General features: G+C 41.5%; 1 protein-coding gene across 1 annotated transcript in view; it reads left to right on the forward strand.

Annotated features, from left to right (window-relative positions):
* The window catches only part of LRCH2 (leucine rich repeats and calponin homology domain containing 2), a 46,468-nt gene extending 35,344 nt beyond the window's left edge, over positions 1-11,124 (forward strand). The window contains exons 14-21 of the mRNA XM_074147283.1: positions 762-878; positions 4,387-4,431; positions 4,864-4,914; positions 5,956-6,013; positions 8,061-8,173; positions 9,378-9,515; positions 9,787-9,864; positions 11,005-11,124. Coding sequence (XP_074003384.1) covers positions 762-878; positions 4,387-4,431; positions 4,864-4,914; positions 5,956-6,013; positions 8,061-8,173; positions 9,378-9,515; positions 9,787-9,864; positions 11,005-11,124 — 720 coding nt within the window. The remainder of the gene's footprint in view (positions 1-761; positions 879-4,386; positions 4,432-4,863; positions 4,915-5,955; positions 6,014-8,060; positions 8,174-9,377; positions 9,516-9,786; positions 9,865-11,004) is intronic.
* Positions 11,125-19,884: the final 8,760 nt, after the last annotated feature.

Consider the following 19,884-nt stretch of genomic DNA (forward strand, 5'->3'; position numbering starts at 1 on the left):
ATTCTGTTTTTTAATTTTTAAATGCTTTGAATTTTTTATGCCTTCCACTGCCCATACCCCACTGAGAAGCTTGCATTAATGATAAAATTGCAGTGAAACTGTAGAGAATACTTCTTTATTATTTTAGATTTTAATCCATAAGGTATTTGCAATTGCTTTAAATGGCCTGATAATCTAATACGAAGAAATAGTTGGAAATGTAGCTTTAGCCTTATTATGAAGTGGTCCCTTCAGATTGACTGCTTTCAGTTTTCATAAAATAGACATCTTCATACATATTCATTGGTTTTTTTAAGAACAAGTATACTTTAGCTGTCTCCTCAGAACACATTGCATAATACAGTACTTTGAAAGAGAGATGTCATTTCCAGCTGGTTGATGTGTATAATCTTTTAGATGGGAACAGCAGACAAATCCTTAAATTGTCTTGTTGTAGTTGTCCTTTTCCTGTGCCATAAGTGTTCAGATTAATTAGATATGCTGTGAAAAATTACCTGCGAAAATTAGGCTCAGAGCAGAAAAGGGTGTTATTTTTCTTAAGAATTATTTCATAGATTCTTTTTCTTCTATGAAGTATGTGTTAGGACTTGAAAGGAAATAAGTGATTTCTACCAGAATCACCATTAAGACTGATAACACTTCCATGTCATAAAGCTACATTATGAGAGGCAAACAATTTGTAATTGTAGTTCATACTAATTGCTGTTAGTGCACACGAAGCATATTTACCGTTCACCTAAAAATATTTCTGAACCTTATAGCCACTGGAAAACCAGAAGGATCCGATGGATGAGCAGCGCTGGCCAGAAACACAGCCAGTGATTTGGCAGAATGAAGAAAGAAGGAGAAGTAAACAAATTAGAAAAGAGTATTTCAAGGTAATGGGGGGGAGCGTTGGGTGACACTTTCTTTTTTTTTAGAATGAGAGTAGAAGAAACTATAAGTAAATGTAAGAAAACCTAAAAGGTTGTCATGCTTCTGATTTTACATGTAACCTGTGATTCTTTATTTGGCTCTTTTGAGTTAATTAATATATGTGTGTGTATTTAAGATAATGCGAGAGTGCAGGAAAATCAGGAGGAAAAAATCGACCAAATACTTTGTTTATCCTTTAAATAAAAGACATTAATTTACAGTTGGCTTCTGTTAAAGCCAGAAACTAATGCAGTTGTTGGTCCTTCCCCATCCATTTTGAGGGATGATGATGATTTTTTTTTTTTGGTAGGAAAATGTACAGTACCTTTTTGTGCAGCTTGGATATAAAAATGATTTCTGCATCTCGGTTCTCACTGCATTAGTTTGCATTTTAGAGAGGAAATTATCTGTGCATTACTTTGCTGCTGTAGTGTGTCCCATTGGTCACCAGATGTCAGTGTCTGCTTAGTGCAAACAGGTAGGAAGTTACAGCAGTTTGGGGGTATGGTACAGAAGTAGGGGAATTCTGACCAGTGCTAGGTTGAGTTAAAATTAAATCTGTCACATATGGAATTCGTTTCCTGGGTGTTTTGCCATCAAACATGTTTATGAAATGCTAGGGGACTTCAAAGAAATTAAATTATAGTAAAAACAGACCATGCCATGCACCTCAGATACATTCTTGTGATTATAGAAGCTATTAATTTTCTTTTCCTGAAGAGCACGTGGAGTTATATCCTAGCTGGAATTCTACTTTCCAGGGCTTTCATCCCCAAATTAATTATGCCCTGCACAGAATTCAGTCGTGTGACTCATTAAGCAGTTGTGCTGTTGATGCAGACGACCTGCAGTAGTGATTCCTCATAACTTTAAACGATGTCTTTAAATGCTAATACCGATTGCAGTTTTGAGCTCTGTGATGGAAGCAGGTACCTGAAACCGCATGATGTATAGCTATAGATGTGTCTCAGAAGTAAATTAAGCAGGCTGTATCGGGAATGAAAAATACTGTATCACTGAGAGTTTCATTTGCAAAAACAAGGCAGTAAGCAAGTGAAACAAAGTCTGTTTTCCATGGCAAACTAGGAAAAAGAAAATAACTGCTGTTCTGAGAAACTAGTGAAAATACAGTTCATACAGTGTTCATGTTTTCTTGGCAAAAAAGCTCATTGAATAATCATATCTGTACTGCCAAACGTTAATATCTCAAGAATGCATGCCAAATTACTGCAGGGGATGTCATTAGAACAGGGAAAGTTTGCTTGGTTCAGCATCCAGAAGTATTTATAGAGCGTCTCTATTTTAAATATTATATGTTCTTATTGTGCAATTGTACTGGGCAGCAGAAGGGTAAGAAAATGCCTGCAAGAACTGGAATTCCTTTTCTTGTAGCATTGCACTGAAGTCTCACTGGGGCCTGAAATCTTTGTTGCATTAAATATGTGAAAAGAATCTTAACATTGAAGACAATTTTATCAGGCAAAATGCTTGCTTTTTTTTTTCCTGGAATTGTTTGCAATTGTTTTGGATCCTGAATACACCCAAGCTGAAATTCTTGTTAGCATTTCCACAATGGAAAAAATGTACTACTTGCTAGCTTTGGTATGGTTAATTATGGTGGAAACACCTGAACGCTGAGCTGGCCAAAGGCCTGTAGAAACAGAAGTTGGCAGCAGAGGTCTGCAGGGCACAGAAAATTAGGCTTTGCCTTATCAGCTGCCAGAGTAATGTATTCCCTTGTACTGCAAACATAAAGGAAATAAACCAAAGAAGAGAAATATCCATTCATGTGTCATAGCTCTCTATCAGATCTTAGAACTACCCGCGCTCCTTCCATAGTTTAAAAAAAACCAAACAAAACCAACCAAAAACAGAAACAAAAAAAAACCCCAACCAAAACAGAACAGAATCCACCCCCGTCAAAACCCATCAAAACCAACAAAAAAACCAAACCCCAAAACAACAAAAGGATTCCACAAACCAAGAGCTGACAGTTTTTTCAGCCGCGTGTTTGACTTGCCTGGATGAAGGGCAGTAGGGTGGTACCAAGGCTGGGGTTGGCCTCGGTTTTGGTTCTCAAGAGACACTGGTCACCATTGTTGTCAGCATCGTTCAGTGTGTCTTCAAGAGCTGTTGACGGTTCCCCTCTCTACCGCTGTTCAGTTCTACAGTCCAGCAGTGCTCAGTTAGAACAGCCATCTTCTATGCATAGCTAAGAAATGCAACTTTCTGTACCAGACCTAGCTAAGTTTGTGTGTTTATTAATATTAACAAGCACAGTTGCAAGTCAGGTTTCTCTTCCTTTTAAAGAAATTCTTCTAACTAAAACCCATGGCAGGGGGGTTGGAACTCGATGATCTTTAAGGTCCCTTCCAACTCTAACCATTCTATGATTCTATATGTATCCCTGAAAGTCAGATCTTTGAAGGAGAGCCATCCTTCCAGTCCCAAAGTTAGTTTCTTAATTTAGCCTGTGTTATATCAAAGGTGGGTTGGCCACACACACCCACCCCACGCTTATGGAATTTTGTAGTGATGGATCATTCTAGCTACAGGGGGTTTCTATTTTTTGTACACTTGCTCTGTGTGCATTGTCTCAGGCAATGAAATGCACTTAATTTCTTAAATACCTCTCTTCTAAATTTCTTCCTTCAATCGCTCGCTTTCCTACACTGCCAGGACAATCAGGAGGTGGGAGAGGGATGAAGGCAGCACACAACAAATCAGACACAACTGTGGAAAAAGGGCTGGTTTTAAATAGATGAAAGGATGTGATCAGGCTTTGAAGCCGTAAAGGAAACATTGATTGCTTTTATTTAGTTCTTTATAATGTGAAGTCAACCTCTTGAAGTGTAAGCAGTCTCAGCCACATCACAAAACACGTTGGAGCAGTAACTTTCGTGGGGTTGCATAATTTTTTCTAACACATAATGCTCCAGAGTGGCAGGTGTTGAGAGATTTTCACTTGGATCAACTTTCATGCCATGGAATCACAGGATGGTTTGGGTTGGAAGGGACCTTAAAGGCCATCCAGTCCCACCCCCTGCCCTGGGCAGGGACACCTCCCACCAGACCAGGTTGCTCCAAGCCCCGTCCAACCTGGCCTTGAACCCCTCCAGGGATGGGGCAGCCACAGCTTCTCTGGGCAACCTGGGCCAGGCTCTCACCACCCTCACAGCAAAGAATTCTTCCTAATATCTAATCTCAATATGCAGTCAGAGTTCACATAAAAACACTTAGTTTTACAATGCTTTTATCCTCTCATTAACATAACAAAGAGCTTGATTAGCCTAGGTACTAGATATTCCTTTTCTGTTTTATTTCTTTTTTTTGCTCCTTTGATTCTGTAACATGTTTTTTTTTTCTCAGCAGCTTCATCAGTAATAAGTTACATCTGAGTGATATCAAGCCATTTAGTTCAAATGAAAACCATACTGCCATGTTAAAGTACTAATTGTGTGTGTTTTGCAGTACAAGTCTTCCAGAAAGAGTTCAAGTGGGAACGAAAATGATGAGGTGAGAATAGTAATTGTGTAAAATAAATAAAACATTTTCTTCAGTATGTTTCACCTGTGAGCCTGTGAACAGAACATTAACTAGAGTCCACACAAACAAACTCTGCATTCCAAAGCCATATGGAAATAAGTATTGTACTCCCTTATTTGAAAAAAGTCATCAAGATTGTGTAGTGGGGAAAAGTAGGACGTTTACTTGCTTTGGTAATAGGTAAGTTAATTGGCCTGTCGAGCAGAGGGAATGGAACAGTAATAGCCATCACAGGGAACAGTGTTCCCTTGACTTAACGTGTTTTTAAATTTAGTTGCTGCCGGTTTGTCACATACCTGCCAAATGTTGCATGTCTCGTGTATTGTGTATTTCATAATTTCGTGTTTCTTTTTAAATCATAATTTTCATTTTTATAATTTCATCTTTTTGATTTCTTTCTAGCAAGACAGTGATAATACTAATGTGTCCCCACAGTCTCCTGTGTCGTCTGAGGTACAAGTTTGTGGTTTTGTTATTCATTCAACAAACATTTCTCTGTGTGTGTTACTTGTCACCTGGTTTCCCATGCAGATATAAAGCTGCTAGTTTCCTTTGAAACTGCAATTAGAACTATTTCCTCATCATAAAAATTCAAAAATAGGTAGAAACTAGAGCCAGGTGCTACAACTTGTTTTGCCTTTGCAGCTCTCTGATCTCTTCTAGGTTTCTCCTTTTGACTGGTGTGTAGAAAGCTGCATCGCTTTGTCTCTATCTTTCCTAATGAAAATAGCTAATAAAACAAAAATAAAATATGCAGTATTTTGTAGGTGTCCTATGCACTAGCCGTCCAGAGAATTTTAAGCAAAACTTGTGGTTTAGCATTTTCTATACCACAGGGAACCCAAAGGTACTGACCCTTCTTGGCAGGTTCCATCCCTTCCACCCTGGCTGTGGCTGTTGGGGTGCAGCTCCGGAGCTTCCTCCCTGTCCCTAGGGTGTCCCCCCCCCGGGCCATCCCACCCCGCTGAGCTCCCAGCAGAGCACACCACGGACTGGGGAAACTGCCGCTTCCCATCAGTGAGAGCACCTCCAAGTGCAGTGGAACAAGTTGAAATAAGGATCTCTTCTGTTCATACCTAATTGATTGCAGCTCTTTTTAGATGGTGAAATGAGGAAAAAACCTCATCTTCATAACTGAAAGTAAATATTTGTTAAGAAATATTTTGATGCTAAGGATTGGGGGGATATTTGCATTTGCTTACAGCTGGCTTAGAACGCTGTTCACAGAATGGTTTCCAGTAGTTTGAAATGGTTTAAAATAGGTTTTAGTTAACCTGGTACTGCTTTTCTTTCTCGGTAAGATAATTTTATCTGCATGTAGTGAGGTTACTTTCATTCCATTTATTTTATACTCTCCCCTTCAAAAGAGTGTGTTACAGTGAAGCAGAAGGACTCACTTTTCTTAGGCAAGAGTAGTTTAAACACTATCTTGATGGCAACAGAAGTTAGTTCTTTTAATGAATGGAAGAAAATTGACTTTCTCTCTTTTAACAGGATTATGAAAGGACAGACAGTAACACTCATGGTCCGTTTGGTCTCAAACCAAGGTCAGGTAAGCTGCTGTTCTCTGCTGATAGGTCCAGTGTTTATTTCCCGGGCTGGAACAGGCGGTAAGGACAGCAGATGGCAGGGATTGGGATGAATATGAAGAGACACCACGGTACAGCAACCCACTCGGTGTGCTTATGACCGGCCTGGTGCTGGGAAAGGCAGAGACACCTGCTTTGGCAAAGGAATAATGGAAAGTTCCCCAACTTGGACAGTGATTTTTTTTTTTTTTAATTAATTTTAAATTCTTTTTCCCCCACTGACTTATTTTGTGCGTATTTAGTCACTGTCAAAGAACAGGGAGCCAGCATGCAATCGTTCTTGAGACCTGCTGGCTGAGGCAGGAGGGCTTCAAGAGGAGTAGGGTTTTGTAATCTGTCCTCCAAAAGGATGCTGCGAGCCTGGCTTTGCCAGGGGGTTTATGGCTTAGTGCTGCTTTGCACCCTGGCTTTTTCAGCTCTGCCATCCCTCGTAAGAAGGTTGTATTGTCTAAAGCAGACTTTCAGTCCCCTGAACTCTGGGTAGAAATAATACGATTTATTTTCTTTGCAGTTACAGTAGTCTTTTTTTTATACAGTACTCTTTTGTGTGCAAGTGTCTATGAACATTGGATGTCAACAGTTTAAAACATAGTTTGGAAAAGCCACTGTGCAACCCTTTTTCCAGTTAATACCACTCGTCTCTGTTTTTAAGGGAACAGTCTTCGTGCAAATTTAGTATGAAAGAATGATCTCTTCAGTTTCATTTCACTGGGTGTTTATGGTAGCAAAGCCTGACCTCCTTACTGCTGGCCTGCGAGCCCCGAGCGGGAGCGTGCGTCTGGCTGAGATCACACGAGTGGCTCCTGCAGGGCCCTTCAGCCACTTGGGATTTGGGAGCAGTTGCGTGGAACTCCTGCGCCAGCGATTGTTGAGTTGGTTGGCGATAGTTGGATCAGTGGCATGTACCGGGACATGCCTGGGCTCGTTTGGAGGCTTTGGAGTTACCCATGCCCCTGGCTGCAGGAAGGCACAGGCTGGATAGGAGCGACCCGGCGTGGCAGGACTCTGTAGCCCAGCTTCTCTCCGTGCCGCAGGGGCTTCCTCGGAGCCGCTGCCGGCTCGCAGCGTGAAACGGCAGCACCGTCTCACCCAGCGCTAGGAAAGGCAACAGCCTCTTGTTTCCTAGTTACAAGCCAAAATCTTTGTGGGTTCAGATGCTTCCATAGGCACTGTCAGTAACATGCAATTGTATTTTTCTGTCTACAAACTATATACTCTCATAATATATATAAAATCAGGGCAGTGTATAAAATTTCTGTTACTTTTGATTGTTAGATCTCTTGCTAAAATCCAAACTGTTAGAAACAGTATAGAAAGTTCTGAAGGTGTAAGTATTGATTTTTTTTTTTTTCTCAAAAGCCTGGGATAAAATATTTAAGGATACAGTGATACTGCTACAGAGTTTTTATTTGCCTGTGTTCTATAAAATAATAGAATTGCCATGTGATGGCTTTCTGACATGAAGAATAGTAAAGTGAATGTAATTATCTAACAGACCTCCTTTTGAAAGAACAACACTGAACTTTTAGATGAGAAATTTCATATTTTTTCAATTTGTTCTTTAATAAGCAATCATGGTGTCTGTGCATACGCATACCACACATGTGCGTGTGTCTATATATATATTTTAAATCTTTCATTGTAAGTTTTAGCAGGGAGTTCTGTCCCTTTTTGTAGTCTCCATAAAGGTGTTATACAGAATTAAAAGTAAAATACAATGAAAATACTTGCAAAGCTAGATTGCAAGATACCCTTGGAAAAGTGCAAATGGATATTTGAATGCTGAAGTCAATTCTGTCTCCGTATTTCCTAGTTACCCATTTGCACTTCAGTAAGATGATCTGTGTATGTTTGGAAGATAAGTTTCACAGCATCTTTTACATCAGGATACTTAAATGTATATAAAAGTTCTGCAGCTTTTTTCACATTTTTATCCCTGGTGGTAGATTTTTAGTCAGGGTGGGTTTTTGAGTCTGAATTGTGAAAACTGACTTCGCTAATGTTTAATAGCTTTCAGCCGTGCGTCTCGCCAGGACTATGGTGCAGTGGATCCTGGATTTACAATGAGGAGGAAAATGGAGCACTTAAGAGAAGAAAGGGAACAAATAAGACAGCTTCGCAATGTATGTACCATTACTTACTATATGGGTGCAGTGCATTTAGTTTGCTCTGTACCACAATTTAAACCTTTAAAATAAAGGCCTGCACATCATTGCAGTTTTACAAGGGCATCTCTGTAGTGATATTTCCTCTAAGGAATTAAATGTTTTTTTCGCTGAAAAATAAAATGAAATGAAAAATGAAAAATTTTTTTTAGGTTTCTGAGGTTTTAGGTTTTCCCAGGGAGACAGTAGATCTGCCAGTTTGCTGCTGTTTGACCTGAGATTTGAAGAAAGATGCTCGTAGCCTTCCGAATGGCCAAATACTTTTTGAGGGTAGAAGGTTGCTACAAGTTATACAATACTGAATGGGATCTGAATTTCAGACTTCTAGTACGTTGTTTTCTGTATAGTTCTGATCTCGAGATATTTCACAGCTGTAGTTAACTGTAAACGGCAGCAGCTCTGCTTTCAGGGCAGTACTAATTTGGTGGGTGACGTCTTTGAAGGCTGTTTCTGCCTGGTTCACTTCCTGAGCAGCCAGGGCTGGTTGCTGGGCTGGGAATAAAACACTCCCCGCTCCCCGTCTCTCTTCTGCAGCACAAGTGTGGGCTCTTTGTGGCCACCCTTCCCTCGGCTGTTTAATTGTCACCTGCAAGAGTGACAGAGCCGTGCCTCAAAGTATTCCCCTCTTTTTTTCCCTTCCTTCTCCTAGTAAAACTGTGTATGATTTCAAGCCACAAATCCTACACGCTAATGGCTCATGAGACATTCAGCCTAATGTTCCTGTCCTTACATTTCCTGTTCTGAGCAGTGAGTTCATCCTCTGGCTTTGTGAGCTGTGCGTCAGGGTAGTTGTAGGCTGAATGTCTTTCTCAATGTATGTAGCTGTGTTGTTAAAAAAAAAAAAAAAGAAAAAGAGAAAAAAAAACAAGCAGAGGGAATGTAAGGTTAATTGTAAAGAGAGAAAGGATATTTGAACTCAGTAAAGTATGATAGACTCCATTTACTTAACTTTAGTATTAAATCACAGAATCGCAGAATCTTGATGGTTGGAAAGGACCTCTGAGATCACAGAGTCCAACCGTACACACACAAAAGACCCCCACAATTTCGGCCAGTAGAGCATGCAAACGTCCTTTTAAACTGAATGCTTTAAAATATACTGGATTTGAAATTAAAAATTACCTAATGTTGGAAGGAACTTACTACTTAAACTTTTCAACAGAATCTTGAATCAAGGTTAAAAGTCATTTTGCCAGACGACATCGGAGCCGCGTTGATGGATGGAGTCGTCCTTTGCCATTTAGCCAACCACATAAGGCCCCGCTCTGTTGCCAGCATTCATGTACCATCGCCAGCAGTGGTAAGTCATTTATCTCACTTCTCTCGCATCTTAAATGAAAACAAGCTTTTGAAGTCCAATACTAAAACATCTTGAATCATGTTTACTATATTAATTGGCTGCGTTCCTCATTTTTTTTCTGCAAGAAACATGAAACAAAGCTCAGAAGTGTAGTTTAAGAGCTGTTTTCATAGAATTTGCTTTGTGTTTTAGCAACTCTTGCTAAATTTGCATCAGAAATATGCAGTCCTTCGTGAATGTATGACTAAGGTCTAACATCCTGTCTTTACAGCCTAAACTCAGTATGGCAAAGTGCCGAAGAAATGTTGAAAACTTCCTCGACGCTTGTAAAAAATTGGGCGTTCCACAGGTATACTAATTCCTTTATTGACTTATTAATAATAACCACACAAAAAGTCAGCAAATACTGAAGTTGGGGTTTGGGGGGGGCTTAATTCAGGGGGTAATAGTGATTATAACACTGACCGGGGACCTTGCAGATCTGAGAAGAAGTTCCATTTCTGGCCAGTGGCATGAACTTGAGGGAAGGTACTTTATGGGTTTCTAGTCTGTTCCTTATAGTAAAAATAATACTGACCTCCCTGTAAAATAAATTAAGCGAAAGAACTAATATGAGAGGATGGTGGTGTAATATTTGAAATTCTTGAGTTTAGCAACTCACTTAGGCATGAATTCCAGTGTCCACCTAGGAAGAATCCTGCAACTACAGAAATACGTAGCCTAACTGATCAGCTCTCTCCTTCTGGCATCGCTGTCGTTGCAACCCATTTTTCATACTTCTGTTGCCCAAGTTCATCCTCTTACTTCCTGTATGAGGGGGGGAAAAAACCCTAAAGAGCAAATAATTTCCTGCATATTATGAGAGACAAAAAAACTCCCTCGACGCTTTTTTTAGTGGAACAAGAGAATGAGTTTATGGATTTAGAAGCCTGGGTTACTGCTTTGTCCCCAGTTTCTATCTGGCGTGGAGCCACAGGCCAGTCAGAAGTTAGAGATGCCGAGATTTCCCTCCTGCTATACAGGTAACACCAGCGAGCAGCCGGGGAGCAGTCTGGCTTGTGCTGGGTTTTGAAGCAGAAAGGTGCCTTTCTTGGGGAATGGCTCACTAGTGAGGACCCGGTCTATCAGTGCTTCCGAGTTTTCCCATGGGGAAAATGGGTAATAAACCTACAAAAGAAGGGAAGGGGGGAGTTGGCCACTGAGCCTGTTTATATGCACTGCTTATGAAAAGAAACAGTCTTTGGCTTTATGAAATTAGCAGTCTTTTGTGTATCTTCTGATGTTGTCATAGTTTTTAACAGATCTTAGATCCAATTAGTTTCTGACCATCCTGTTACTGTAGAGAGCCACATGTAAAATTGAAGGCCAAAGACATCTCCTCTGCGAGCGTCTCTAGTGATGTATGTGTGACTTCAGAGAGAACGTGTTTGTTACCGCCTTGGGGGAGCAAACGAACAAGGCTTGATAGACGCACCGCTTTCTTTTGCAGGAGAGACTTTGCTTGCCTCACCACATCCTGGAGGAAAGGGGTCTGGTGAAGGTTGGCCTCACGGTTCAAGCTCTGCTTGAGTTGCCGACGTTGAAAGTATCTCAGCTTTCCTCCATGTGACGTGATTTCTCAGAAGCCAGAGGACGTGCCGTTCCGTCTGTCCGTCGGGTTGCTCTGAGGCAGTTCAGCTTCCTCCACGGGAACAGCCAAGCCATCCAAAACTAGTCTGTCCAGGTGCCGTAGAGAGCCTTACTTTGGAGTTGTACGTGAAAACCTTGGAGTCAGCTGACAGTTAAAAGAACACAATTATTCTTTTCTTCTTTTGTAACTGGATGCACAAGGGATTGTGGTAGCATCAGGTTCTCTTTCCAGTTAAGTTAAAAGCTGCCGTTTAACAGCTCACAGTGTTACCGTTAAATGCTGGATTTCTTTTCCCACGTTGAAAATGCTGTTTGAATTTTTTTAGAAGTACAAAGCACGCACCCCCTCCCCTTTAAATCTTTCAAGTCAATCATTTGATTTAAAGGTAAGACAAAAATGTAGCCATGGTATGGTGGTAAAAACACGAGCGACTGATCACTTGTATCCGCTTCCACTCTCTCAGAAAGTTAAATATTTGCGTTCTTTATTTTTTGCACTCCTGATTGTAACTTCCACACTTCTAACATTGCCAGTATTTCGTCTGAGTGTATGGTGATTACACGCAACAGTATACAATGGGAAAAGGACACATTGAGTTTTTTCCAGTCTTCTAGGTTGGTGCCAAATATTTTCTTTTCAGTTGTACTGTAGATTGTTTACATGTGAAGTGCCTGTGTAATTGATAACTCTTAATAGTCTTAAACATTTTTGAAATTTTTGTTTAAAATAGATAAAATGGAAATTTTTAAATATTTTACTAGTTTTTTGTAAAATCAGTACGTGAAGATTTAAGTAATACTTCACATTTTTGATGTTGGGTGTTTTAAGTTTGTTGCACAATCTAATCGGTTATTTTGTTGTCTAATAATTAGAAATTACTGTAAATACTTTTTATTTATGATATTTAATTTGATAATACCTAATCACTTTTGGTTTAACGTATTGTGGGACAAAAAATAGTTGTCTACTTTTCTTTGTTTTGGACAAAGACACACGGTGAGTAAGACGTGAGGACTAGTGATGCACACAGTCATTTAAGACATTTTGATAAAACTGCCAAAATCTCAGGTTTACGCTGTGACTTTCAGGATTTTGTGTAATATTGCTCCTGATCTCACATGACATTTTTACAACAGGTATATCCATAATTTAGTTGAGAAAAATCAGTGTTTATCTTTTTAGCGTTTATGGGATTTATTGTATAACTTCCAGAGGTGTGGCATAGCACACAGGTCAGTTTGTACAGGTGTCACTGTGCTCAGACATTAGACTTTTCGGGATAAATGTGAAAAATTTCCACTGTGGTGGTTTTTTAAAACTTCTGAGTTTATGTATTTGTTTGCTTCTGCACAAATTCTCGGTGGTTTGAGAACATTCTGAAACCATACACAGTTGAGTTCTTCTCCAGACAGCTGCCAATAATTTCATAATTTTAGTAATAAATCTGTTTGCGTTAGTTTGTTCTTCATGAATAGGTAGCTCAATTAAAAAAAAAAAAAGTTCTGATTGTCACAGATTTCCTAGTTCAGGCTACGCTCATTTCGAGTGAGGGATGCGTTTGCCGAGCGTGGAACACCGATTCTGTTCTTCCCAATTGATCAAGACCCCATGTAATCTAATTCATAACAGAATGAGGGAGGGGTATTGTTTACACCTTACTTCGTTCACTATGATCCTTAAAATCAATAGCTGAGAAGAAAAAGAACCTTTTTCTGATGACAAGATATTTTTATTTTTTAAAGATACATTATTTTTAAATTCATTGAAACAAGCTGATTCATGTGTCATAGTTAAAACCCACTGTTATTTATACAGTGTTTTCTTAAAATACAGCTGGTCTAAAACTGAATTTGTGAAGTCCTAGATATGAATCTTAGGTTACATAAATACTTGTTTAAGGAAACTGCATTGCTTTGACCTTTGAAATATGGTATTTCAAATCTTGCTAATTGTTTTTTGAATCACTCGCATAATACTCATTTTAACCATTCCAATCCCTATTTTTCATTAAAGGCAGTATCTGGAAAAGTCACGCTAAGACTAAAATGAAAAAGTACTGCAAGTACATTAAGCAAAATGCTTGTTGTGTGCTATATTTGAAGAACAACCCTTTGCAAAGAATAAGTCACTGTCTTTCATTCCTTGCTGCGGTGTTTGAGAACAGCAGCGAAGTTCCCTTTCCGTACGGCAGCTGCAGAGCTGCCAACTGGAAATGGTCACTGTGGGTTATCTGGCCTAAACTCATCTACACGACTGTGTCATTCTCATTTTTACATATGGTTTTTTGATCTTAAAGTAACTTTTTTTTCCAACTAGACATAAATTGATAACGTTATATCACAGTGTAAAGATGAAGAATTCCCTTGATGTGGCATGCCCGTTGTTTACCCTTTTTTTTTAAGCGTAGCTTATTTCCTAAGTAACTCGAAAACTGGATATAAAATTAATGTATTCATTTTAAACCGTATCTCTGAAGTTGAAAACTGCTAAAATAGCATTTTTTAAATTTTTATTTAAGTATTCTGGAGTTCTTCCCCACAAACTTGCTAGAAACAGTCTTGCTTTGCCGTTCATTGGAAATTATTATTGCTGCCTTCATGCTAACGGAGAAGGATAATCACGATTCTTCCAGGGCTTTCTTTTCAGCTTTGCAAAGATGAAGGCCTTCAAGTATCCTTAGGAGCAATCTGAGAAAAGGTCCACTGTGCCTGGATGAATCTTTTTTTCATCTTTTTCTCATCTTTCTTTAGCTGCTTTTCCAAATAATAATAATCTAAAGCCTTGCTAAAATTGGCTGTTCCCATCGTGATATTTTTTTTTTAGGAGCAACAGCAAAAAAGATGCTAAAGAATTTTAAGTTTTAATTTTAAAGCAGACTGTGGAAAATGTTGCTGTTTTCCCTGTGCAAGAATTTGCCTACTGTCCCCTCTTTCTCCTTTCCCATTTGATTCCCAGCATCATCTTACTTATTTTTATTTGTCCATAGATCTAGTGACTTGATGATTCCATGCCGCTTCCCTCCTTCCTCTTTACTTTTTGTAAAGAAATTGCTCCGGAGGCATTGGTGAACTGCTGTGATTCCAGAATCCCTCCTCCCAACATTTAGCATGTTTTGAGATACCCTTTTTGGATTTTGTTTAGGATGCGGTGTCATTACTGAACGCTGGCAGGGGCGGGTGGGATGCTTACAGGCAGAGACCTGCGCCTTCCTGTTGTGGTCCCTCCGTTTCACTTTGGGCGTGAAGAAAAGTCACCTTTCAAAGCTTTAGGAAACCGCGCTAGGTTTTCCTAATAAGTGTCGGAGTTAATTAGGGTGCCCTTGGTACCGTGGATGCTCTACGAAGTTGCTGCAGTGATGTGGTATGAGCTGCTGGTTGCAGAGTGACTCCACGACAGGGCTCCTGGCAGCGGGGGGGGATGGGGTGTTCTGGTTTTTATGGCACCGGGCGCAGTCTGTCGCACACAGATGATCTTTTGTTTAAGCAATAATGGGTCAGATATTGTGAGATCTTAAAGCAGCAGCATTAAAGTAACGGTTGTAAAGTGTGACCCGGTCCCACGTGGTGTCTCAGAATGGCCTCACGTCTGTTACACGGAACTGCTCACCCTGGGGGAGGCGAACCCCCCCCCCGGCCGTGCAACTGGGGCCGTCCAAAGTACAGCCAAGTACTAAAACCATCATAAGAGAGGGGGGGAGTCCATTTGAAACAATAACTATTGACATGAATCATAAGGATTTCTGGTAAAATCCTTCAATCCTTCATTTTACCTTCTGGTAAAATCCTAGGATGCTCACTGCACCGAAGTCAACGCAAGTTTTGCTCTTGACTTCAGTGAAGGCTTCACCTTTTTGATTAATGGCACAGCTGAGCTGGAGGTCACAGGAAACACTGGCTAAACTGGTTTGACGCCAGCAAAGCTTTAGTGTCAAATTCTTAACTAAAAATAACGATCCTCGGGTAAGTCAAAGGAAGCTGTAGAGTATTACACGGATTCATTTATTTAATACAAGTTGTCGGATATGCCACATGCAGTGTTAAGATGGTAGAAGAACCTCACTTTGCAGTCCAGGCTTCATGGCGTGGGCAGGCGGTGTGTCACCGCAGCGGGGCTGCAGGCCAGGGCCACCACCAGCGGGCACTGCGCTAAAAACTATTTCAGGTACCGTTTAGTGGCAGCCTTGTCAGGTTTTGACATAAACGTGTAGCCGAATTCAAAGAAAAAGAATGAGAAGGCATCTGTTTTCATTAAAGCCAGGCCAAGTGCAGGGTCCTGCACCTGGGACGTGGCAATCCCAGGCACAAATACAGGTTAGGTGGAGAATGGCTGGAGAGCAGCCCTGAGGAGAAGGACTTGGGGGTGTTGGTGGACGAGAAGCTCAACATGAGCCGGCAACGTGCACTGGCAGCCCAGTGCATCCTGGGCTGCATCAAGAGAAGTGTGGCCAGCAGGTCACGGGAGGTGATTCTGTCCCTCTACTCTGCGCTCGTGAGACCCCACCTGGAATACTGTGTCCAGCTTTGGAGTCCTCAGCACAGGAAGGACATGGACCTGTTGGAACGGGTCCAGCGGAGGGCCACGAAGATGATCAGAGGGATGGAGCACCTCCCCTATGAAGACAGGCTGAGAGAGCTGGGGTTGGTCAGCCTGGAGAAGAGAAGGCTCTGGGGAGACCTCATAGCAGCCTTCCAATATCTGAAGGGAGCCTGCAGGAGAGCCGGAGAGGGACTCTTTGTCAGGAAGTGTAGTGACAGGACAAGGGGGAATGGTTTTAAATTGGAAGAGGGGAGATTTAGATTAGATATTAGGAGGAAATTCTTTGCTGTGAGGGTGGTGAGGCACTGGAACAAGTTGCCCAGGGAAGCTGTGGCTGCCCCATCCCTGGAGGGGTTCAAGGCCAGGCTGGATGGGGCTTTGAGCAACCTGCTCTAGTGGAGGTGTCCCTGCCCATGGCAGGGGGGTTGGAACTCAATGATCTTTAAGGTCCCTTCCAACTCTGACCATTCTATGATTCCATGTGTCGTCTTAGTGTAGAAGAGAAGGATGGAGGTCCAGCAGTTCCTCCTTCTGCTGCTCCCTGCCCCTGGGGAGCTGCTGGGGGGGGCCCCGTGCAGTCAGCCTGTCACCTGCTGCTGCGGAGAGGTGGCACCCCACTCCAACCGCAAACTGCTGGCAGGAGATTTTGGCACTTTCTGCAGCCAGGAGATGATTTTGGATTGGTAAATCAGATTTCTCTTTCCTCCCTAAGTCAGACTGATGTATGTGTGTGTTTCAAGAGGCACATCGTATTGAGCAGTGACCTCTTCTTGAAAACCTAAAGCAAATAAACCGAACACCGCCCCAACACATGCCAAACTGGGGAAATATGGGGAAATATTTCCTGTTTACAGGTGACTTTTTAATTTTATTTTATTTTTTTAAATTAGAAAATAATTCTCAAGTCATTAAGAGCAGGAATGGGAAAGCCAAAGTGTGGTTGTCCAAGGAGAGGGTTGATTTCACGTTGGATCACTTCACAGGGAAAAGCCTTTAGATTTTAGTAGAGAAAGAAAGAGGTGTTTTGTAGCTGCTCTGTGCTGAGGGAGGGGAACCCTTTAGCCCCTGGGGGTTTCCCGTAGGGGTCACAGTAACAGGGAATGTGTATTTTGGATAGCCGTCCCCCGGTGCCGCCTGCCGGGCTCTGTCACCGCGAGCGAGGCTGGCCCGTGCGGGGACACTTGTGAAGGGAACATCTCGCTTCATGCTCCGGCTGCAGGATTCTCTTAAAACAGATGTTTGCAAACTGAGTAGAAACACTAAGGAAAGCGGTACCTTTACTTGGGAGTGCAGGACAGTAGGTGTGTGCCCGCAGCAGTGCTGTGGTGAGCGGAGGAAGCTGGTGCTGGCAGCTCATGAACGTCCCTGGTGGAAGATCACGCCGTGGCTCTTCACAGGTCAGTGTGTCACCTTGTCCCCTCGGGGAGCTGGTCACCCCAGGGGCACCCAGATATCTCCTCTGCCGTAGCAGCACACCGGGATATCCATAACTCATTTACACACGGAGGGAAAGTCCAGCTGTCTTTTTTTTCAATTGGGAATTTTATGGCACAGATCTTTTTGGTAAAATAAATATGAAGGTAAAAAATTATTCTCTTCCTGGGAAGAAAATTTCTGCTGGTGTTGGCTGTTCCAGTAGAGAACATTTGTGATTAACTGGATTTTAGTTTGAAGTTGCCACTGCGCAGGAGCAGTTCTGACCCCTGTGTTTCATACATAATACAAAGGTGCTTTGCTTTATTTGTCTTTAAGTATTTCAGGTAGTACAATTCTGATGACATACTGTCTTAAACCTGTGGTTAGAGGCAGTATTTGTTCCTGCATTGGGTTTGACCTTTTTTCCTTCAAAGTTTTCAAATTTCTATGGAAGGAATACAAGTTATTATAAAAATGACATAATCGGTTATTTCTAGTTTAAATGTTTTATAAGCCAACTGCATTTTCAAAGAAGGTATTTTTTTTTTTCCCCATACACACTTTAGAATTTCTATCTTAAAAAAAAAACAAAACACAAAGCCAAAAAGTCTTTTCAGGACTGCTTTAGTCTCTTACCAAATATTAAAGGAGAAGAATAGCTCAAACTGAAAGCAGATTTAATTGTTTTGGGAAACTTTCCATTTTGACAGTGTTAGGTTAACGGTTGGGCTCAATGGCCAGAATTTCCCTTGGTAGTTTTGTAACTGAGCTACGACGTGAAGTCAGTCATTTCAAATGAATTCTTGGCACTAACGAGGGTTTCCTCACTCTCAAAATCATGTAAAATACGGCAAACGTAACGTTGTTGGTTTTTTTCCCAATAGTTTCATGAAGGCAGATTGTGAAACGGAGAGGGTTTGGAAACAGTTGCAGGGGTACTTTTTAGTTTCATTTTGAAGTTTGAGTGACCCGGTGAGATCTTCCTGGGGCTCTGCTCTACCTGTGATGCTTCTGGTGGTGCCCTCCCTGGGGCGGGAGCTCCTGCTGTCAGGTGTCACTGCTCATCCCATGGGAACGGGGACGGTGGGGTCTGCTGTGCCCCGGCCCCGCGCCGCTGCGGGAGCCCCCGGGAAACCCATCGGCACCCGCAGGGGGGTTGTTGGGTGAGTTTCCTTGGGAATAACAGGAATACTGTTTGAGATTCCGTAGTGTGTGGACCGAGGGAAATGCAGTTGCTTTTCTGTTCTCATTCGGTTGGTATCCAGTTGGTTAATTTTGTAACTCGTGATTGTAGAGCTCAGAAACCCCAAGGTAACCAAACGGTCCGTGTGAGAATGTGTGCGGGACACGGCAGGAGCAGTTCTGAGGCACAGCTGGAGAGCGATCACTTAAAAATAGATGCTTAAATTGTGTATATACTTGCAACATCCTTGTTAGCTCATTTTAATTCATTTTGCGTTTCATGTTCTTGTAAAGTGCATCTTTCACACTTCTGAAGATTGTCTCCTTGTACAATACTGTATTAAGTCTCTCTTCCAGGACTTCCATTGTTGCTGGAGCTTCCGACATGTATCTTCCTTTTGAAAAATGTTCCTATTGTTAATTTTTTTTGTAAATAGGTTTTTTTTGTATTAAATTTGCATGGATAAGCCCCACATTTCCAAAAAGCAGTGTACATACTCTGTGTATAAAATATAAACTGTTTCATAACTTTCATGTAGTCAAGTTATTCAATTTGATTTCGCTTTTACTTTTTATATATTTGTAGTAAATGACGAGAATTTGTCGTATGTTCTTTCAAATGTCTGTGTTGTCATTTGGATATTGAGTGCCCTGCATCGCTACGTTCTTTTATAGTGACAAACAAAAGAAATGTTAACTTTTATTGCAGAGATAGAGGACCTTTTTCCATATGAAGTGTGTCGGGACTTGAGTGTTCAGCCCCAGGGCCATCGGTGGTGACGCCTTCGCTGGGAGCAGGGTCTTTTATCCGCTTAGACACCACGGAAACAGCTTATAGCGTGTCTGTTTGGAAAAACGTAGGTTTTTGAATCTTGCTGGTAATAAGTTGAGTCCTGCGCTGACAGAGGTGATCTGCTTCCCATCCGTGCCCGGGTTCGGATGTGGCAATAGCTCACAGCGCCTTTGGTGGGGTTTGCAGTCGCTAATCGCTCCATCCAGCGTTGGGGAAGCAGAGCTGCCAGGTTTGGGAGCTGTACTTAAGTTATTCAAATTTAGATTAAAATAGAGTTCTGTATGACAAAGTTGATTTTTTTTTTACCTTAATTTCTTTCCGTTTATTTGAAGGTTTAGACAGTTTTATTATTAGACCTGAATGTCAAAAGTAAAAGATTGCCTTTTGAGAGCTGGTTTTCCCTGTGTGACTTTGCATTCTGCCCCTGCGCACACCAGCTGGTCTTTGTTTCCTGATGAAGCACAATTTGGGACTAGAAAGCAGAAATTGAGAAGGAGCATCACAACGAAAGTGAAGACCATTCCCTGGCACAGGCAGCTAAACAGTGGAGGGTTTGTGGTGGAAACGTTCTGTGACTCTGTTCAGTTTCCAGCTCTAAAGAAGACTTTCCCTTAGGAAAAGGCCCTTCGGGTCCCTGAGGAGAATGACCCCATGTGCACAGGTCTGCGTGACATCCCTGCCTGGCCTTGGCCATCTTCACCGGGGAGAGGCACTGATGAATAAGGAAAATGTAAGCAAAAAACCAAAAATATCTGCAATTCCCACCTGAAATGTATTGAGAGAAAGGGAGAGTTCATGAAGCTTTGCAGTGT

The sequence above is a fragment of the Numenius arquata genome, chromosome 5 (genome assembly GCF_964106895.1).
Source record: "Numenius arquata chromosome 5, bNumArq3.hap1.1, whole genome shotgun sequence".
NCBI lineage: Eukaryota > Metazoa > Chordata > Aves > Charadriiformes > Scolopacidae > Numenius > Numenius arquata.